Source organism: Acanthisitta chloris, unplaced genomic scaffold (assembly GCF_000695815.1).
Source record: "Acanthisitta chloris isolate BGI_N310 unplaced genomic scaffold, ASM69581v1 scaffold26450, whole genome shotgun sequence".
In the NCBI taxonomy this organism is placed as follows: domain Eukaryota; kingdom Metazoa; phylum Chordata; class Aves; order Passeriformes; family Acanthisittidae; genus Acanthisitta; species Acanthisitta chloris.
In genome coordinates, this window is record NW_008650318.1 from 38,572 (window position 1) to 61,911 (window position 23,340).

At 36.6% G+C, this 23,340-nt stretch overlaps 1 protein-coding gene across 1 annotated transcript in view; it reads right to left on the reverse strand.

Annotated features, from left to right (window-relative positions):
• Positions 1-23,324, reverse strand: part of PTPRQ (protein tyrosine phosphatase, receptor type, Q) — a gene marked incomplete at both ends in the record, with an annotated part of 61,354 nt that extends 38,030 nt beyond the window's left edge. Inside the window, 13 exons of the mRNA XM_009084652.1 lie at positions 559-741; positions 2,156-2,437; positions 4,846-4,953; positions 5,801-5,980; positions 6,090-6,242; positions 7,915-8,125; positions 10,464-10,636; positions 12,299-12,445; positions 13,211-13,339; positions 15,483-15,732; positions 17,140-17,339; positions 19,319-19,388; positions 23,094-23,324. Of these exons, the coding sequence (XP_009082900.1) occupies positions 559-741; positions 2,156-2,437; positions 4,846-4,953; positions 5,801-5,980; positions 6,090-6,242; positions 7,915-8,125; positions 10,464-10,636; positions 12,299-12,445; positions 13,211-13,339; positions 15,483-15,732; positions 17,140-17,339; positions 19,319-19,388; positions 23,094-23,324 (2,317 nt within the window). The remainder of the gene's footprint in view (positions 1-558; positions 742-2,155; positions 2,438-4,845; positions 4,954-5,800; positions 5,981-6,089; positions 6,243-7,914; positions 8,126-10,463; positions 10,637-12,298; positions 12,446-13,210; positions 13,340-15,482; positions 15,733-17,139; positions 17,340-19,318; positions 19,389-23,093) is intronic.
• Positions 23,325-23,340: the final 16 nt, after the last annotated feature.

Sequence of the window (23,340 nt, forward strand, 5' to 3'; positions counted from 1 at the left end):
GACTTGAGTCATTAGAGCCTGAAATAAGCATTAGGAAAACTTGGGTACAAAGGATTATACAAAAGGGGAAAAGCCCTAATTGCCAGTTTATACTTCACATTCCTAGAATGCTTTATAGTTTGTCTATGAAACTGCGCTCTGAAAATTTAGTGCTCTCAGCATTAACTCCTGTGTCATGCCTCAGTAATAACGACAGAACTTAGAAATAGATGTAAAGGTGAGTGTTTTTATCCAAAATAAGATCAGAAAGATATGTAGGTGACTTGAGAGTTTACTTTGTCACAATGACAGACCTGCAAAGATATCTATTGAAGTTCCTTGTACTTTAAACATCTAAAATACAAAGAGATCTATGTTAGACTCTGTAGCGTTAGTGGCCCATTTCACCACATTACAGCAGGACATAACAGGTTATTTCTCAGGACAGGAAACATATAACTTTACATAAGGACAAGAAGGATCATGTCCAACCAATGAACTAATTTATCTACATCTCTCTGTTGAACACTCCTCAGAACAATTTACACTTGTCGTAATTCCAGATCGTTATATACTGGCCTGTAATACGTAGTGTCAGAAAAGTAGTGTTTATGACTCTTTGCTCAGTCTCATTAGTCCTCTTGAGATATATTGTGTAGGTCTTTATGATTCCATTGGGAATGGATGGCGGAAAAAATGATAATTCAATTTCCATGGATGAGATGTTCCTGTAGGTTATGTTTTCTGGTGCAGAATCAGGAACTAGAAGAAAAAAATGATACTCAGTCAGTCAGTTTCATTGGTTTGTGAAGCATTTCTATAAACTGGTTTAAATGAAACACATTATAAACATTTGAATTTGTATCCTTTTTTTGGTATAAAATACATTCTAAAGGAGGCTGAATTTGAAGAACAAAAACGTGAGAGATACACTGTAACAAGGTGATTTTTAAAAAATGTAACTGATAGGAATAATCCTAATATGCCAGATGAAAAAAATTTGGAGCATGACACTAAGCTTTCCCTCTAACACTCCAGAACTATCATGGCAATTTGTCAAGTTAGTTATTATTAGGAGATTTTCCATGTTGTGCCACCACAATTTACACTTTGCATCAGCCACATGCATTTCTGATGCATGGAAAGCTCCACCTGAACACTAGGAAGAACTTCTTTACTGTGCAAGTGATTGTGCACTGGAACAGATTGTCCAGAGAGTTTATGGAGTCTCCCTCACTGGACATATTTAAGAACCATCTGGATGCAATCCTGTGCAATGTGCTCTAGGATGACTCTGCCTAAGTAGGAAGGTTGGATAAGGTGGTCCCTTCCAACCTGACTGATTCTGTGATTTTCTTTGTTTTCCCTGGGTGATCTACACATACACTATAAATACTCATATGAAAAAAGAGCCTAAATACTGCTGTAAGGGCCCTGAAAGCATTTCCCCTCTTGGAGGTTTGACTGCTGGGGCTCAGGGCCATCTTAGCAATAGTGTAGTCAAAGGCTGCCTTCTTGCTCATGACACACTCCCAGGCAATGCTGTAGGGAGGCTGCAGCCAGGGCTGACCACTGGCCTCTGGGAGCTGCTTTCAGCTGGGGCTCTTGTGCTTTGTCCCCGTGTGAGCTACAACTCCTGCTACATTGCTGTCACAGCTGCTCTTGGCAATGGACCCACTGATCTAGTCCCTGACTTGCAGACTGGCATCACAGCCTGGCCTCAGCTTGGCTCCACCACTACAGACCTGCCCTGTCACTGGGCTGTGTGTGACTTGGTTAGTGTCAGTGAACCTGCTCACTCCCTTTCCTGGCTTGACCTCAGGCCTGTCTCATCAACATGAAGTGTTTGGCAATGTGGGCTCCAGACTGCCCCTGGCTGCCAACCCCCAATCTGTCCTGCTCTCTTAACAGGTTAGTGGGACCAGTCCTGTCTAGTGAGGCCCCTGCCCAGCTGGCCCAGGGAACCTCTCAGCTCTTGGCTCCCCATCTCTTACATAGCAGCTGGCCTTGCTGTTTTGCTTTGTATATAAAAAAGAAAAACAGCGTTCTAACCTACTGCTTTGCAAAGCAAAAAAAACTTTTAAAATTAATTAAACTTATCCCATGGGCACCGAAGGTGATCATAAAGCAGTTGATTGTGTAAAATTTTCATTTAAAAAAAGAAAAATATACTCACCAGTTTCAGAAGTTCTCACCAGAAGTGGGAAAGATGACTGATTCCCATTGCCAAGTCTGGTGAATGCCCTTACAGAGATGTTGTAGAGAGTATATGGCTTCATTTTTCTTAGTGATATAGTTGTAGATGTGGCATTTTTAATAAAAAAGTCATTGGAATCACTGTACAGAACTTCGTAGTGAGTTATGAGACCATTTGGCTGCTCAGGTGGTAACCATCTCAGATTTATCTCTGTTGCAGTTACATTTATTAATTCTATGTTTCGAGGTGGGGAATCTGGTTCTGCAATACAGAAATCAGAAAAAAACCCCTTGCAATTATTTGAATAGAGGGCTGATATTATAGACCTATTGGATCGTAACATTTAGATTAGCTAACTGTACCAAAAGGGCTACACTCATTCTCTTACTCATCTTGTCAAAGCCTTACCACTTTTTATCTCAGTTAATTTTGGTAAGTCTTTTTTTCCAGTCATAAAACTAGATGTCTTTTTGCATCATGACACTTCAGGTTTTCTGGAATTTCTCTTCTCATCCACTTTTAAATCTATTGAAAACTACATTTATTACAGAAAAAAAAAATCTCTTCTCTAAACTGATCTCATGCAGAGTGATCCTTCAGATCACCTCATTGTCTTCCTCATATTCATTTCTTTAAATTTAGCCTTCTTATTGCTTTCCACACAAATAAGCACCCTTCTTATTTCACTCAATCAACTATTGAACCAAAAAAGGGACTGCATGTACTGTAACTAAATTCCCTTTAGTGACCCCAGTGTAAATCCTGCATGCACTGGCGTGAAGGTCATGCACAAAACAAGTTCTGCTCAGGGGCAGTGTGTTGGCTAAATCTACTGGCAATGTATGAGTTCATGTGACTTCAGTGAGCTAATAAGGCATGGAAGTGTTGAAGGTGTGAGTGGGCTGCACTTAGGAATAAAATCAGCTCTGAATGTCAACTTTGATTCCTCTGAAGTTTCATCACTTCGCCCCTGAGATAATGTGTCTATAAAATTGAAAAAAATACAGACTACAAATCCAGGATTGTAGGATTCAGTTTCTGTACAAATAGCTATACTCAGATATTTCAGAATTTATCATGAATTTTGTTTTCTATAAAGGTCTCACAAACCACTTTCATTCCTGATTTCTGAGCATCTGAATGGAAAGTGTTGACTGCAACATATCGCGACTCTGGATGACAAGACTTCCCACATGAATATTTCCCATGTGAAGAAGCTTAATTTTTAATTGAAATGCATTTTGCAATTTATCTGGAATGGTAAAGTATTTAAATGCAACAGTCCAGTGTCTTCCATATTAACACAGGTTATCTAAGACACTTGTAGTGAATCTTTTGTTTGGAGGTATCTCTCTTTTCAAGAGTCAAACAAGGTGTCATTCCTAGGTTGGCTAAATTTAGGAGACACGAATCTCAGCCTAAATTGACTCAGGAAAGCTAAAGAACAAAAACAAGAATACAAATAATTATGCATAGCCTTACAAAGAGGCAGGAATTATTGGTGGGTTTCTCACTAGTTGCCTCGAGCCTTGCATGGATCTCTTACAAACAGATGCACTGTTGGCCTGAAACTCTACTCTGAAAATTTTATTTGCCACTCAAAGGCAAGGAATTGTAAACTTTCAGAGGAAAAAATATTTAGCTAAGTAGTTTTCTGATTCTTGTGATATGCTTTTCTTCTGCAAAAAAACTAACAGCATAGAAGGATGCAACTTTTTAAAAAAATAAATTTGCGAGTACTCTATGTTTCACTGTTTAATTTGGTATTTAGGGTAGTTTTTCAAATCATCTAAACTGCACAAATCCCTATGATCTTGTAATCCTTTTTTCTCCTTTATTGACACTTAACTATTTTTCTTGTATGATAAACTATTTGGCACTGAGAAAGATAAATGGACTATTTCCTTCTGTATGCCTTTCATAAAGACTGGAAATAACTTTTCTGAAACCTGGGAAAATACAAAATTGATACAAATGAGAAGATTTATACTCATAACTCTGCTCTGTAAATCAAATGCCTATGTTTTCTTTGTAGAGGTCAATGGCAACTCCAGCTTCTGCCCCAGTGCCTTCATGAGTTGAGACTGCCTTGCAAGCAACAAGATCCAGAAATCTTCATAAAGTACTATTATACTCTACATTGCAGCTATTGATCAGTCTTAAAATCAATAAAGCCCCAAACTGTACAAAACCAACTGCATATAATACCATTCAGTGTAAAAAAATTCACTTTATCAGCATCTCTGCTTTCAGATAGCAATATGGCCTCTGAATTGTTGAATCTGGGTCCAGATGCTTCAAAACCAACCTAAGGTCCACATAACATTAAAAAAATATAAACAAATAAAATGGAGTCACAAAGATTATGGTTCCTGTGGGTGCTAGGGACATGTTGTTTACAGTGAAGGAATCTCAGCTCTGCACCTTTCCTTCCATTTGTCTATCACAGTTGAAATTAGTTAACTGCTGTTCATGCTGCAGCATTCACTGTTATTTCTAGCATTTACCTAATAGTAGTCTGAATGAAGACACTGACTGATAGAAGACTAATAACGTTGATTTTATTTATACACTTTGTTCCCCACTTTATGTATGTGCCCAGCCTCCTTTCTGAAGAAATGCAAACATCAGTACAGAAAACAAATCATCATTGCAAACAATGTATTTACCATCTTCAGGGGTTCTCACGAAAACATCGTTCTCTTCAGATAAAGAACTTTCTCCAACTGAGGTAGAGGCTGTGACTCTCATTTTATAGTTTGTGTACTTTTTTAAACCTGAAAAGATTGAATAAAAAAATCTTGACTGTTGTCTTATTAAGCATATTTGTTTCCTCATAGCTACTCATAGAACAATAAAACTAGATACTTTCTAAGAGTTCTTATACACATTTGTCACATAAAACACAGAATATGTATAATACCATTTATTTGGGAAGATCTAAATAGGAATGCAGTTAAATCAACAGATTTTGAATGTAATTCAACTAGCTTCAACCCTGTAAACAGCTTAAAGAATTTGTCAAAACAAAGGATGCACATATGTACATACAAATATGTGGTGTTATTCTATAATCATTACTCTGATAAATAAACAGCTAGCATCTGATAAATAATAACTAGCATTAAAAAATGCCTGAAACCCCATGAGGGATGCATTTGCTTCAATTATTATCAAATCTATCACCTAAAAATACAAAAAAAATATTATTACTATCAGACAAATATCAGATATTAATAATATCAGACTTGGAAGAAATTCAAGTCTGAAAAAGAATTGATAATTTAAGGAATATTTACCTATGTGGACAGATAAGGCTGAGTTAAAAATTGCAAGGAGAAATCCACTTCACAAATTACTACTTGACACATTTCACAAATTCCTGCTCCTCTTACCTTGCCCTCTTCTCCCATCTCACATTCCCTAGATATTCTGCCACAGTAGACTAGTCTGTCGGTAGTGTCCCAGCCTTGCTTTTACATGCAGTGTTATGTGTGTGGATGTGTGAGAGTTAATCCATCTACTTTGGAAATGGCTACATTATATAAAGTTGGAAAAAATAATTTTTTATAATGTATTTGCAATTTTAAATTTTAATCTCTTTTAAACCGAATGACACTGTACCTGTCATAAGTAAGCTGTTGTTTGAAGTTGTAAGGTGGAATGCTCTTTCTGTATCCAGTTCCATTGCATAAACAGTATAATGAATGATTTTCCCATTGGGATTTGCTGGAGGATCCCAATACAGCAAAATAGAGGAGGAGGTGATATTCTTGTAAGATATATTTTGTACTGAGCTTGGAACTTAAACAAAAACATAAAAATATGAGTGTAAATAAATTATTTTTAAATAATCAAATATTCAGTGAAGGAATCCAAGTATGTTAACTTTGACAGAGTAACAACACTTCACCTTGTTCACGTGTCCTGACCACAAGAACTGATGGTGGTCCTTCTCCAACAGCAGTGAAAGCAGACACACTAATTGTGTAATCTGTGAAAGGTGTGAGGCCCTTTATAGCATATGACAGTTCTTCATCAAAAATGTTGATGGTGTACTGATTATCTGTGAGTAAATTGAGAGGAACAGTTACTTACTCATAAACTCATTTTTTTCCTTATGCATTCTAAACTCCCTTTGACACAATGACCTGGAACTATTTTATTGTACAAGAATTAACTTTCATGGCAATTACAAAAATAAAAATATAAGTCTACACTCCACCTCTTAACTCCATAAAGGAGTCTATTACAGGTCCATTTTCATGTGTACAATAGGTAGATTAGCCTAGGTGAAAGAATGAATGGGCAACAAGTAAAACTGCGAGGTTTGTGAGAAATCATCTAGGAACTAGGAAAAGGTACATTTGTACATGGCCTAGTCTCTCCAGTGATTTCAGGATCATGATTTGATGGACCTTTTGGGGGGTTTTAAAAGATTTTTAACTGAGACACATTCCCTCTTCCTTGCCCTCCCGATGGCGCTATAGCTACTCTACTTGAGAAGGCTGCCTTCACAGATCCCTTCACACTGGTATTTTTAGCAGAAGAGTTGTAGTCAGCAGAATGAACAAGTTGTACATGCCCACAGAATTTTAGGTGCATCTACAATAAAGTTCAAAGTCAGCCACAATCCAAGTGTGCTGGCCAAAATCATCTGCTATAAAGCAGTCATTATGCCAGTGCAACATGAAAAAGTGTGGGTGCTTCACATGTCTGAGTACCAGGCTCAGAATTTTGTGAGACTGACATTAAAAGGAAGGCACTGAAAAATCAGCAGACCATGTTGAAAATTTGGCTGTCAAGAGTTTTAACTATATATAATATTATAATAAGTACTATAAAATAATACTTGTATGCTAGATCAAAACATGCTGTTTGAAATATATTTTTCGACAACACAGACATCTTTTAGTAACTCAATAGCTCTGCATGAGGGTGTAAAAAGATTTACATTTAAAAGACAGCATGTTTTCTCTGTCTGACAAAGCAGATTCTTCAGGATAAACACAGTACAGAAAATACCCAGTGCAGTTTAAAATGATGGATTAAATTCTGGTTTCAGATACTGGTGTATATACAGGAATTTAGTGACTTTAATTCAAAAAAATCAAAAAAACAAAACCTTATTTTCTCCCCACTGCTCAAAACACTGTAAAAATTTGGAGTTGTATTTTAGGTCCCTGCCTGTCAACTGAGGCCTGCTTAATGATTAGTAAATGCCCATACTTGGTAAAGAAACAGTGGTCTATTGATAATACAGAACAAGTGTACTCACTAATGACATCACCATGTCATGGGGTCATCTCCACCTGTTTGTAACCCATATAGCAAAGTTGTAACTTTTTGACCTATTTACCTTCACTGACATTTGAAAACCTATTAGTCAAAAGGCTGAGAGAAATCAAGGTCTCTGAAGGGCTTGGAGATATGTTAATCCCTGACAATCACACCTGCTTTGGCAACTGTAATAACTGATTGTCTATGCAGCTTGGCTGATGGCTTTCGGGTGCTCCTTTCACTAGGAAGAAGGTCAGATGGGTGACAAGGGGCTAGTTCCTGCCTGTGTGGCATTCCCATTTGCTTCAGAAGGTTATTTGGTAGTGAAAAAAATCTGACTCCAGCAAATGACCCATTTATAATTTGCTTGAACCATGTGCTGAAGATCCTATCTGGGACAGTGATGGGGGTCCTTCAGAACAAAGAAGCAGGTTGAAAAATATCCTAAAATACCTTACCCAAATCAGAATGCAATTCTGCAGGTCCATTTATAGAAGGAAAATTATCACCAGATACACTTGTAAATACTACTGGGGAATCTGTCTGAATGCTGGAAAACATCTCAGCCGAACCTTCATATAAATCATTGATTGTTTCCATTGAATTCAAAGCGGGAGAAGCTTTGACATTTTCATTTATTGTGTATGGTTCCAAAGAATCAATCACATACTAAAAATTAGAAATATACAAAGAATTACCAATCTCAGAATCACTAAATTATTTCATTAAATTTTTACAGAACATAGAAATAGTGTTCGTATATTTATGCATATATACACACATTATATAAATGTTTGCATACAAATATTATCTTTCATCGCATTCACTAATTTTGCAAAATATAATCTTTAACATGTACAAGCTCAGCTGCCAGCAGCCTACAACCTTTTATTCTGATTACTGTTTAATCAAATACCACTTTTTATTTTGAATTTCTTAAAATACGGGGTTTATAGTAAAGTGGCAATTTTAGAGTAAGGCCTTTAATGCTATATCCTTGGAGCTATATCGAATAAATACATGTTTGAACTTGGGACATTCTATTTGTACTAAGCACATTCTGAAACAGGGTAGCAGGCATTGAAAACAAGAGGACTTCAGATGCTCTTAATCAGGCCCTGAAGAAAAGGATTAACTGGTTGACTATCTCACTGAGGAGGAATAAGTGGAGGGGAAGAAAAGTAGAAGCTAATGAAATAAAGGGGAGAGGAAAAATAAGTGAGTATATATGTGAAAAGGGAGAGTGAAAGGAAGGTAAGTGATATAGGGGTCCATAGGACAGAAGGGGCAAATAACAAATGTTGGAAAGGGTTGACAGTAGATATAAGGAGAGCAAGAACAACAGAGAGAGGAGGAACAAAAGCAGAAGAGAGAGAGGCTAGAGCGTAGTTACAAAATGGTGTGTAAGAACCAAATCATTATGCCCCTTCAGAATCTGGGACCAAATCCAGAACTCCAGTGTCTCTAAATCGTTCTGCTGTCATCTGGAACACTTCCCACTCACACACATGGCCCACCTCACTGCCAGAAAGAGATGCTTTTACAGTGATGTAACTAATACACATTAGTTCTGTCCCTATGGATTCTAGGTGGAGGGAGGGCAAAGCAGCTTTTTTCCTGCTTAATTAGGATTGCATTAGCCACAGGCAGAGATATAGCATCAACCTCACCTAAGCATCAAGAGGTAAAAGCTCATCTTCACCAGCATTTTATAGCAAAACAGTAGCTCACATGGAAACAATTTTTGCTTATGAGGCTTTTCCACTATAATACACAAGCCTTTTATTGCTACTAGTTATTGAGTACCATTAGCATTGTGGACCTGACAGTTCAAATCCCATAGGTGCTCTAAGCTTGGGTCAATGGGGTTTTAAATAAAGCAAGGTAGTATTCTTATTATTAGTTCTGGGTTTTAATTAGAAAATTATATTCAAGCAACTATAATAAAGCAGCAATGATGCTACACTAAGAACTTATAAATTAGAAAATTCCATCATTAAAACATTTCTGTGCAGACAATTTTCATTTTTTCTGTCTGTACATGATACAATCTTTAATTATAGAGTTATACACTTTGATTTTCCAAGGATGCCTGTCTGGTTTAATGAATGGATCTTTATCCTAATTTTTTCCCCTTACTCCTTATTTAATGTTTGACTCCAGGGCTCTATTTAATGTATTCCATTCAACTTGAAAGTGAACTCCTTCATTGAGATTTACATCAAAAACTTAGATTCCGATTCAGATCCAGTGAAAGACATCATTGTCTGAAAAAAAAAAGGAATTATGCAAACTTTGGGCACCTATATTCAAAACTCAAACCAAAAAATCCTGTCTCAGAAAGGACTCAATCCTGAGTTGAATGTTTGCTAGGGGGTCTACAGTTCTGTGCTGCATACTCAGAGCTGCCCCTCTAAGCATGTAGAGCACATCACCACCCAAAGTCCAGAAGTTAGACTGATTGACGGCATAACTCCCCAAAGAGATATGATCCCATAGATGTGTGCAGATACCCTTAGTATGCAACCATAGCACGGAGTTCAGCATGTAGTATCACACATGTAAGTTTAAGGATACAGATGGGGGCAGCAATTCTAGGGGTGTCTGCCTTGCTAGTAGAACACTTAATCAGCCTTTTGAAGCTTCTACTGAATTCACCTCTCCACAGGATTCATATCCACATCTTCTAGAGGTTTGGCTGAGTGGCTCTCTATCAATCTAGGTACCTAAATCTTACAGTTAGGTCACCCTACAATGCTAAGAACTCAAGGACTAAGCAGGACAAGGCTGTGGACTATGCTCTCCTGCCTTCAGTAGCTCAGACAGTCTGGATCATTCTGCCAGAATCATTTATTTTTTCATGTTGTGGAAACAGCATTACTGGAATCTTTTTGAAATTCAGTCTGAGGGTTGAGCAAGGAAGGTGTCTTTTAAAAGCATTGACAACTCATCTATAGTGGCTAATTCCATGCAGAGAAATCCATATTTAAAAAATAATTTCAAATACCTTATTTTTTCCTCCAAGAATAGTGTTTTCCAGAGTTACATTTGTTTCCTGCACTTGTACTTTAACTCTGTATTGGGTAATGATTCCATTAGGTTGTTCCGGCTTCCTCCAAACAATTTTTATATATGTGGCTTCCACTTCTGCTAAATGTAAATCTGATACAGCACCTGGGACTAAAGATTCAAGAAGAAACTTGGTTTAATTAAACACCTGTCATTATTACAAGCTTTTTCAGCACTGTGTGCAAAGTACATAGGCATTTAATAAAATTTCACATCCTTATCTTTTGAGTTGATGCTGTGCAGGTAGAGAGTTACTTCACATGTTCTCTTAGCAAACAACTTATGGTTCTAAAAATATGCACGTAGTTTTTCGACATATATGACATATGCATGCATATGGTCAGATTCTAAGATGATGTAAATCAAAATAGCTCTACTGAAGTCAGTGCATTGAAATCAAGCAGACCTTTGCTATCTTCCTATATTGAATCTTAGGTCTATTTGAAAATGAAAGGTTAGTTCTAAAATCAAGACCATACAAGAATGAAGTAAAAAGCTGAAAAAAAACTAAAAATGTGATACATCTTGTTTATTTCCATTTTACAACAAGTTTTGGATTAATTTCTTCATTAACTATCCAGTCTTAATGGTACTGTACTTTCCACAGGACTGCCACAGATAATACACGTTTATATTCAATAGAATGATATTCAGATTTGGTATGAAGAATATATTTTTCTTAATACACCTCAGTAAAAGACAATCTTTAAATTACTTGCATGGTGAGGATTTGTAGATTTGGCACTGAGACATTCTTTGCCACTCTAAAAAACCCCAAGAAACCCACTGAATCTCCCTTTGGCTTCTGACAGTACATTTTGACACAAGATGAGCATGACTGTACTCAGGCATGCCATCTCTGGAAATTGTCTTTGAGAGCTACCAAAAGCTGATCCTTCAAGAAAGAACACAATAAACTAGGCTAGGTGTTCCTCCCAGTGTTACACCTTGACAGCAAACATTGCAGCAATCACTAATTGAACGATTTTCAAAATTTGTGTTGTGTGCCATAAACATAAGACAGAAAGAGCCACCTGTCTATTACATAATGAATCTCCTTTTTTTTCTGGTTGCATCCTCAGGTGCTGACCAATAATCCTGCACAATCTCACATACCTGTAAGATAAAGCTTCATTTCCATGCAGCAAAGGCCTCTAACCTGGTGAGTTGACTATTGGGAGCCGAAACTCCCGAACCACAGAGTAGAGATCTTACAGGCAGAACCAAGCACTTAACTGCACCAGTACAAGATCTCAGCGTTGGGTCTGCCTCAGAGCTCTGGTCCTTGGTAAGGTGGCTCCATTAAAGACTGGTACAGTGCCTTGGATTTGGTGAGAATTAGTCAAACGAGAGGTTTAACAAAAAACATTAGGGCCGAACAAACCAACTGCGGGGAATCCTGCGCTGTGCTTTCTTTTCCACTTGCTGCCATCTAACGGGAAAGAGAGGCCCCTGCAACTTAACCACCAGATCTAAAAATAACTGCTTTAATTCAGAAAGAAACTCTGCTTCTTTCACAGTCTCTGAAGGCTTCTGATAGCCGATAAATGTAGTGACAGTGTATGAACTGGATGAAAACAGAGAAATAAATGACATCATAATTTTCAGTTAATTTCTTTTGTTTGGGGTTTGTTTTTTTAATCTCTCTCTCTTGTAATACTGTTATAACACACCCATTATCTCCTTTGCAAAGTACCTGAAAGGCTCTGAAGGGAAAACTGAAACCCTTTATTATGTACAGTCCATTTACTTCACTTCTCTATGCTTACTTACCGTCTGCAGGAGTGAAAACTGTAAGGTTAGTCTTTGGCCCCACCCCAGCACTTGTCTCAGCACCAACATACACATCATATGTTGTAAACGGCACGAGGTTACTAAACACAAACTTATGGTCTTTTGTGCTGTTATCCAGAATATGACCTGGAATTAAAAATGAAGAGATTCTAGCTCAAAAATATAAACAATCCACAGCTACTTTGGCTACAAAGCCAAATTTGTTTGGGCGAAAGCTAATTTACAATCAACTTCAGTGGTATAATACTGAATGTCTGTTGAAAAAAACAACCAGCCAAACAAACAAAAAAGCCACCTCAAGAAGCTATGAGTTTTAAGAGGAAGGGAATTTTTTAAAATAAAATCATTTCAATTGCTTGTACTGTGTCATCCCATAAAAACATTAGAATACAGTTAATAAACTCCTTACTTAACTACAGACAGTTCTATAATTTCTTTATCTATAAATGTCTGAATTTTAAAAATTGCAAAAACATCAAAACAGACTCATACATTTAATTGCATAATGCATAGGAATGAAAATCAATCAGAAATCTTTAACAAAAAGAGGAAAGAGTAAAGGTGGGATGCAGAATGTTTTGGATATATAAGCACAGTAGTTCAGCTGCAAGCTTAGCTGTCATCTCCCTGAAAGAGTGAGGAAGTGAGAGTGTTCTTCTCCATTCTTAAGAATATCTAGTGTCAATTTAATTTTATACTTTTCCTCATGATGGACAGACTTTTCCCTTAAAAGTAACCTATAAAGTATTAAAGCATCTAATAGTAAAAAGGACACATAACACTGATTTTGAACATTCTTTTTTGACTGGCAGGCACAGCAAGAATGCAAGTGTAAGGAAATAATCACAAAAAAAAAAGGAAAATTAAATGGAAACATCAGTTCTGACTTACCAGATGGTCCATAGAGCTCAACTCTATAACTAAACTTTCCTGTTACTATGTTTGGTGGATCCCACATTACTGAGAAAGACTTTGCTGTAATGTTGCTCTTGGCAAAATTTTGTGGTGGATCTTCTGGAACTTAAACAATATTTGAAACAGTTTTTGAACATAAAAATTTATATTAGGATTTTCAATAACTCCATATCAGACAATTCATTTTAAAATGACTTAATTACTTTTTTAAAGTAATGATCAGAAAAGGTGTCAAGAGAGCTGATAGTATGCAAATAATCCTTAAGAGACAAAGATGGCAGGGATTCTACCAAGTTTAACATGGACTTCATCATGATATAGATTACATACAGAAGACGTTCAAATATGATTGTGATGTTCAGCAACACAGAGCTCACATCAGGTAAGTTTTCCTTCATTGAACAGGTTAATTTTTCATACAGACAACATTTCATATTGAAGATTTCTTGCAGCACTAATGATATACACTACTATCCCAAAAGGTAAGCCTGTAACCAATATATTTGAAATAAATGCACCCTCCAGTATCCCACCTGATGTCACAAACTATGATCCATCAATTCCTCTCCCTCAAGTCTCATCTCAGACCCTGCAGTGGAGGATTGAAATGTGACATTTTGGTGATATGAGAAATTAGTAGCTTGGAGGGGGTGGCTAGTGTGACAGTAATGAGATTATTGTAAGAACCAAGATGTTTGAAGAAGGGACGTGCACTTCAGTAACTAAAGAAAGTCTGGATCATGGTGCTTGATACTGAAGGGAGAAGTTGTTGTAATAGCTGCAAAGCAACACTCCTAAATCATAATTTTACTGTATTATACACTGTACAGATATATACAAACTTTGGCACATAAAAACACCTTTCCCACTGAAGCAAATGAAAGATAAGAAAATAAAAATATTGAGGCAAAGCATCTATTAACTCGTAACATTTTCCTAACAAATCAACAACCTACTCTACAGCAAGCGTCCAAACAGGTTCCTTGGCACTCAGGCATGAAGGACACACAGGGGAGCACTTTAACAGCATCTAAATGCTCATAAGGTGGAGATCTAATAGAGGCAGATCCAGAAGATTGGGTGTACCTGTGTGCTTCTAAGAGGAAGAACATACTGAGTCCTGGACTGTGAGGGCTGACTGCACCTGTGGCCCCATGCACACTGACACTGACCAGAAAGCCAACCTCCCTTTTCACAGACCCTGCATGTACAGGCACCTGGTATGCCAGGACTGCAGACTTTTCACACACCTGCTAACTTACTGTGTATTTGGCAAAACTAAACCCCATTGCATAAGCTATTCATCACTTCCCAGTGTGTTCTTATTACCAGTGCACCTATTCTAGGATGACAAGAGGGTTAAGAAAATCACCAGAAATTAGTCCTGAGATCATTAGAAAAGAAACTGTCCAAAATTTTACCCTAGTCTGAGCAGCAAACTAAGAATATTTAAATTCTATCGAAGCAATTCAAATGAACATTTCTAGGAGAATATAAAATTTCTTTTCATCTGAACAATGTTATGAATTTTGGATGTATGACAGGGGACCGAGTAACTTCAAAGTGTGTCAAGCAAAAGAATGATGTACCAGCAAACAGAAAGCCAGAATAACATTCCTCTGAAATACCTTATTCATATGGCTCTGTTAACAATGTTGTCCACTACCTAAACCCTTATAAAACTCCTGCTCCTGGACCTTTGTTTCTAATTCTAACATCTCAGTATATTTCAGGTAAACCAATTTCACCTAGTGCTTGAAGATTTCTTCAGCACTGAACAGCTTTCTGTAATGGGTCCAGATTGGGAACTGCAGGAGAGGAATTTTATTTGTACTACAAAGGCAAAGAATCTTTAGGTGCATTGCTATGCACACAATCAGATACTTTTTGAATACAATGTCTGATACCTTTTCCCTTCATCTTTATTTTTAATTCTCCTTCCATTGTGCCATTATTAGCAGGTATTCAATTATTCTGTTTTTCATAAAATTTCATCTGTCCTGAGCATAATTTTGACTTTTCATAATAACTGAACTCCCACTCACCATACATTATTAGATACATGAATAGTTGCATACAATTTCAGTTGATTCCATCAGGTAAAATTAAGTAATCCTGCAAATACAGAAGTGTTATACAGACAAATACAGAATCGGACTGAAGTATCTTGCAACAGAAATTCAAACGGGTATTTTGAAGTTTTCATATAAATCTGAGAACTTTATTTCCGTTTGATAGGAGTATGTACCTGATTCTGGTGTCCGGACAATTGTACTGTCAATGTAGCCTGCTTCAGTGGTAACTGCAGAGACTTCAAAAAGATAGGTGGTATATGGCCTGAGGTTAGTTACAACAAAACTAATTGGTTCATTCCAAACTGAGCTCATCTGACTTGGTGCCTCTGTATTTGGTGTAACTGTAGTCTGTGCAGGAATTGTGGATTTCCCAAAAGTAGTTGAAGGAGTGGTAGTACTCCACAAAAATGATTCACTCTTATCCTATAAAGACAAAATATGAAACATGATAAGCTGCATCTATAACTTATAATTGTAAATACTTGTAGACCAAAAAAGGCAGACCACCTTTGAAAAAAAATTGCCATAAATTGGTTCTCCTTTTTATACTTCAATTTCCAAATTTAGGTTGACAGTGCTAGCACATCCTGTTAGTAACCATGTTGTATTTTTCTCCCTTATGCAAAAAGATCTCAAATCTGACTGAACAGAGGCAATTCTCTAGGATTCATTTAATTATTCCCAGATTCCATTTTCAGTGTTCAGTCTCTCTTAATAAAAACCTAGTGAGGCCCTTTTACATCACATATATGTTCTATGTATGTATGTGCAGATACATACATAGCATACATATATCTATATAACACAGCTAAAACCAGACCTGGGTTTCTTAATCCATACTGTCAAGAAACAACCTTGAAAAACTGCTAGACATTATGATAACCAAAGTTGATGATTCAGTAGGTGGCAGTCTGCCTTCTCAGTGCTGAATTAATTCAGCCTGCGGTCAGGAATCTTCACAATGCCTAAGATGATGTTTTAAATAAAATCTGAGACCAAAGTTATGATAATTCTTGTCATTTAAAACTGCACTTTTCATAAAAGTACTAATCCCAGCAAACTGGGGGAAAAAAAAAAAAGTTAGGCAACTTGACATTTGAGTAATTGCAACACTGCTCAGAGTAAGAAGAAAAAGTAGAATAAATGCTAAAAAAGAGAATTTTGTTCAAGAAATTCTGACAGGCATACAATGGTCACAGGTCTGGAGTGTTACAGGTCTGAATCTAATTAATAGTCAAAATTCATAAAATTTTCAAGGAATGTTTACATTAAGAACAATTTAGGCTACAAACATTTTTGAAAATCACTGCTAATCATGGGTCTATTTATTCTGATATGAGAAGTATTAAAAAAATGTTGAAACATGATACACAGAATAAATCTTACTTTTAGAATATAAAAAGCATTACCATACGACGTAAAATATAGGACATTAACATTACTGTATGTCTGCACTGACCACAAGCCCCCCACAAATTCTTGTGTTTTTCTAATTGAATACTGCATAAAATAAAATAAAAATTTTTAAAAAATTGAAAGCTGAAATACTCAAAATTACGTTTTGTGATTTTCTGTTAAAAGGATGCCAAATTGAACCTTTCTTAACATTTTGACTTTGACTAAACTGAGCTTTTCAATGAAAAGCACTCTTTTTATCTCTTTTGAACACGAAGATTTTTGTTGAACCATTATATCCTGCCTTGGGGCTAAGTTTGTAAGGTGTTTGGAATTGTTCTGAAAAGCAAGCCTCCATATGTCTCAAAATTCAAATGTAAAACTACACTTTGTGGGTCGAGTCTATTTCTAATTTTAAAGGTTTACAGTACTTACATTACATTCTGGTAACCTCCCAGACAGAAGGTCCTCTACTTTAACCAAGACATCTTTCACTACAATTCCACTTCTTGCATGTTTCACACTAATCTTGAAACTAGTTATCTTTCCATTTGGTTGCCGAGGGAGAAACCAGATGAGATTTACAGCTGAAGAATTTAAGACTTCAACTGTGAGATTCACTACTTTACCTGGAGCTGGAAAACAAAACAAACAAAAGCAGTGAGATAAACTTTTTGGTAATGCCATTTCTAGCTTCCAAACCCTCAAGCTAATAGACACAATCACTCACAAACACATATAAAGCAGCTGCTATACAACCAGATATTTTTCAGTCTAGTTTAAGTGAGAAATATAATTATCTTAGTCTCAAAATCATATAGTAATTGATTTGGTAAATTTAAAAATCTTCTTCCTAGAAGCAAGTCATTTACTTTGCCAGAAGTAGCAAAATTTTGCCATTTTTGTTTGTTTAAGAGCATCTGACAACACTGAGTGTTTTACTTTGCTTTACCGGTGTCATCTTTTCAGCCGCATATAGATTTTTGGTAGCATTAAATAACTCAATTAAATCAGAATATTCACTATTACTGCAGAAATGGTGTTTTTTGTATCAGTGGCAGTTTCTGCAGCCCTTTGTCAGGGCATCTGTATCAATCCCAGCACTAAGGAATGAGATGCAGCATCAAAATGAGGTTCTACATGAGATCTGAACTTTCCTGTGAGTTAGAGCTCTGTGGCTCTCCCTTAATCCTGTCTGCATGTGGCATGGTCAGCAGCAAGTCCTGCAATAGTTAGCCTTAGTACTATGGAGAAAAGGATTAGCTTTTCACACTCCGTTAAAAAATAAAGCATTCCACAATCATAGATTCTTCCACAGGTGAACTGAGACAGGTCCTCCAAGCCTTGTATTTTGTGCTTTAGGTCCTGCAAAAAAAAATTTCTCCTCCTCCCAGACCACAGTCTTTATATTTAGATAATTTTACCTTCTGGGTAACCTTCCTACTTTGAACTGCACATGCTGATCAAGATGTTTGGCTTTCTTTAGCCATCAAAGCAAAAGTTAAAACAAAAAAAACTTTGAGAAGATGAAAGTATAAATGCAATGTCAGTGACACATAACTCTCACTTAGAATTTGAAAAGACCTTCCAATTATTTACATTATAAGGGACTTTGGCTTGAATAAACATGTAGGCAAAATGCATCAAAGCTAAAAGCATATGTTCTCATAAGGAGAAATGCTACTGTTGCCCTCTCAAACTTGAGTATATAATAAAGCTCACAGAAATATGGTTTTCTACCAGCAATGACAAACAAAGAATAGTGATTTTGCATAGTTCCATGTGGCAAGTTTACTACTCCTTCTCATAATTGGTTTCATAAATTATTGCATTATATAAGAAATCTCATGCAGAGTGATGATTTTTTGATATCAATTGAGCTGTCACTCTGCAGTTTGCACAGAAACAGAAAGCAACCTAAACACAGAGGGACATTCACTGCCATTGCAGCATGGATTCTGTATTCCACTGACACTGCTTCATCCTAGCATAACTGGCCTGGTGCCAGCTCTTCAGCCAAGACACATCTGCTCCTGGAGCACAAGCAAGACCACAAACACTAAATTAATATAGATTATGCAAATTCAGACTATGATTTGTCAATCTTCAAAACCATCAACTCATATTTTCATTTCAGATATTTTTATGTTTTTTTCTTCAGAATTAAGACATTAACATTTAGAAAAATGCATGATGTGCTGGGCTGCTTAGAACCCAAAACTGAACAAATACAGATCCACATATGTGGATCCCACAACAAAGTCTGTCTCCTGGTACTGTTGCAGGCAGTAGCAGATGGGTCCACTTGATAGGTAGCTTTGCTCTCCTGTGGCCTGGCTTCCTGGAAGCAGACTACCTAGAAACTGGCATAGGAAAACCCCAAAGGAAACAGACTTTGCACACAAGAAACACCCATATGTGCACACCCTAAATGCTGTTGCTAGCAAATAGAACAATATGCACCTTTGCCAATGAGAGAGAGAATACAAAAAGAATTAGGATTTTGTTCTAAATGCATCAGAACTTGGCCAAGTTTAAAACTTTCCATGGATACTTTACTTGAACAAATTAGAGCAGCATTAGTTAAAATAATTAGTAGCTTTATTAAAATTACCACTTTCTGCAGTCTGAAAAAGGAAAGGATCACTAAACACTCCAATACCAGCACTGTTCTCAGCAGCAACCTACACAGAAACAGAAAAACCAAAAAAGCCACATTAGGGCATCTATAGGGTATGTAGTTTCAGGGAATATGAAAATCTCAAGCATACACAGAGATTCACCTTTTAGCTTTTAAACTACAAATATACAAATGAACATAACTTTTATATCTGTGTTGTTTAATTTATAGTCAACATTTAAATGTAAATAAAAATAAAAGGGGAAAAGTAAGAAACAGCATAAGAAATTGAGAAAACCACGTGTGAATATCCACAAGTCAAAAGTGCCAAGTCCCTATTTTATGCTAAATTCAACAGCAAGAGTAACATCAGTAACACAGCTTTCCCTTACCACAATTCACTTAAACCAGTGTTTGCATTCCCATTTTACTTACTGTAACTTAAAAGAGGAAAAAGGAAAATAGGCTCTCTTTTATTTCTCTGTCTCCTGAAGGATAACAAAGGCAGGTCAGTCTCCCTCAGGAAAGCATGTCTTTTCAGAGAAAGACCATAGGTCAGGGAACTTCTGAACTTGATGGTAGATGTGCTTCAGTGCTCATGATCATAGCAGAGTCTTCCCATTGAAGGGCAGTACCCTGACATTTTAGTAGAATTTATAGAGATAAACAAGATGACAATGCTATTTGCTCTTCAGTATAGAACTTTGTGACAATTCAACTCAGTGATGGGCCATGGCATGCAATACTTAGAAAGAGGAACGAAGTCTCACTTCTTATTTTGAAAAGAAGTGAAAGAGACAACAAAAGGTAAAACATGAGCAAAATTCCAACAGTGATGGTGACAGGTGTGTGAAAGAAGAAGCAAAGTGAAAAGGTCTCCAGCAAGGTTATAGCTGGCAGAATCATTCCCTTCTGCCAATGTCAGTCAACAAAGGTATGGCAGTGGTGCTGAGAGAGCTGACTTTGTAGACTGTGGGGAGCACAGGGTGAGAAAAACTCAGTGCAGATCAGTGTAGAAGTGACAGACAGTACACAAGTGATAACAGGGCAAAAGAAAGCAGAAGGAGCCTGCAGATCAGAAAGGGAAGCTTGTTCTAATCACTTCTTGACACTAAATGGTGCATCTTTCAAAGGCTGTAAAGTGATTTAAGCAAAAGGACTAAGCCACAGCAGACAAACACAGCAAAGAAATACAAGGAGGCACAGAAGACTTCATCTAGGATCTAAGGAGAATCTGAATCTTTGGCTATCTCCTTCCTAAATCAGACAAACAGCCCCTCCCCATACACACACACCTCATGACTCCAGCCAACCCTTCCTACCTCTGCATCACAGCGAGAACAACTTGAAATGTCCTTAACCATTGATTCTACAGTATCTGCAATAGCTGAGGAAATTGCCTGGAGATCTCCAGGGGGGTGAAAACCAATTAGAAAAGCCTGACAGTATTTAATATACATTATATGCACATTTTATAAAGCTATGTCCTCACCTAAATATTGTTTTTCGTTATCTCTTCTCAAATTAGGTATTGTAGAAAGGGTTCAGGAGGAAAAACTAGCATTAAGATGGATATAGAAACTCCTGTTTCATAGCTGTAGTTTCAAGAAAACTGTTACTATGAAATAAAGATGTTAAAATTTGCATGGTAAAGGTGTCAGCTAAAAACATTGATTAGCTTTGAAGAGAAGTGAAAATAAATGCTTACTCAATGTACTGTTAACTTCTAGAGAACACTGCCACAAAAAGCCATAGAGTAATGTCTAGAGAACACTGCCACAAAAAGCCATTACAGAAAAAAACTTGGAAACATTTAAAAAGGAACAGTTTACTATGCAGATAACAAAGTACTATTCAAGGTTCAAGCAGATGCAGATTACATCTGAAAGCTATTTTAAATTTTATGCTTTCAATTATTTTGTCACTAATTATTTAATTTTAGAAAAAATCTTCGATGCATATTTTTACAAAATTATCAATGATCAGTTGTCCAAAATTATCCATCTACAGCAATTGAAAAATTAACATTTGTAACTGCTATTCCTTTAAAAAAATTTTGGTTTGTTTTGGTTTTTATTAGATATAAAGAAATTAAGACTGGGCTGTTACAAACAGATTGGAAATCCATGCTCAAAACTTACAAGCTATATTGAACTGGACTGTCACAGTATTTACCACAAAGAATTTCACAATAGGATCAAGCCAGATACCCTAAAACAATAAAGAGTTTTCACTTATACAAAATTCAACAGCTACTCTTAATGATACAACAGACTCTACCAAAGAACCACAAGAAATTGCTCAAGAGAAGGAAAACATGTCACATTCTTTGTCCACACCTGTGAGATACAAAAACTGTGTCACCTTAGTGTTTATTAGTGAGTCAAAAGTCACTGAGTCAAATTCTGCTCTAAGACCAATGTTTCAGGAGCCAGCAATGGAAATTATTGCCTCCCATATATATCAACAAAGGCCAAATTGTTGCTCAATAAAAAAAATCAAAATGCCTCACGGTTTTCTCAGGGAAGATTCATGTACGGAGCAAAGAATGGAATTTCCAATTCTTTTAATAGTGAACCCCACACAAGAGCTACTAAGGCACCCCTAATTTCAAACTGATTCTCTTAGCAATGTCATCTGTTTGAGGAGATTGATCTGCTTAGGGTCTAAGTGAAAATACTTCTATCAAACAGCAACCTTGGGGAGGGGATCTGTTTTGTGGTGGTTTTTAACAGATGACTGGAGACAGGAGATCAAAGGATGAACAATTCTCCAGCTGTGGATACACTGGCTTTTACCAGCATGGGCATCAGAACTAGATTCATGCTGAGCAACTTTCCCACAATGGCAGACACAGTTACATTTTTACTTTCTTACACACATGACCCTTACAAAGGATCCCTGCGCAGCATTATTCCTCCTCTGGTCAACTTCTATCTTCTATATAGTTTTGTGCTGTATGAACTTACGTGATATGCAATGAAGCAAGTCAAACAAATAATCTCATCTAATACTTGATATTGAAAAGGGGAACCTCTCCAAGGTTGCCAAGAGAATAGCAGTTAACTTTTGTGCACCTGACGTCATTTACTGTTGAAGAGTTCAGAGGGATGGATCAGGAGTGCCTAATCCCACTGTAAACAAGTTCCATATGTAGAAGTCATGAAAATATGTCTACTGATTATGGCAGTAGATAATCACTCTATATCTAGGCAATAAAATCTATGGAAAGAGAATGGAAAACCGTGGCACTTTTAATTTCAGGAGATAATTTTAGGTAAAGCTCCAAGACTTTAGGAAACCAGGCTAATTTTATTAGTTTAAGAAGGAGTTTTCTTGCTTGAATATCTGTTTAGATGTAGCCTGTAAACTACTAAAATTTAAAATCAAAGAAACAAGGACGCACGTTTTTTTGATCTGACTGAGATGATTTAGGAATCTATGCGTAATATCCAAAGTTCACCTGTGATTTGAAAGATGAAATCTCAGTGAAGATGAGAAATGATTTAGATGTTTCTGAAAATTCTACCATTTGCTATTTAAGTTTTACCACATAATGCCATATGTCAATAAGAATATCAATAGAAGAAACTACTTTTAAGCTGAATTTTTTTTCAAGTAGATGCAAAAAACAGTAATGTAAACACTTTTGTTATGTGGCAACATAACAAAGATCCCTCAGAAAACTTTCTATGGACCTACAATGAACTCCCACAATTTAAAATAAATCAGAATTCAAAATACTAAGATGCATACATAACACTTTTACCATAATTTCATAAGTTGTTCCAGGGTTAAGACTGGTAAGGAGAACTTCCAGACTATCTGGCTTTGTTGTGACCTGTGTATAAGCTGTTTGCATCCATGGGCAGACTTCTTTATATTTGACAATGTAGGAAAGAATTTTCCCGTTTGGATGCAGTGGTGTATTCCATGACAGCAGAATCCCAGCAGAGCCCACTCTTTCACCAGCAAGGAACACGGGTGGCCCAGGATCTAAAAAGCAAATTTTTAAA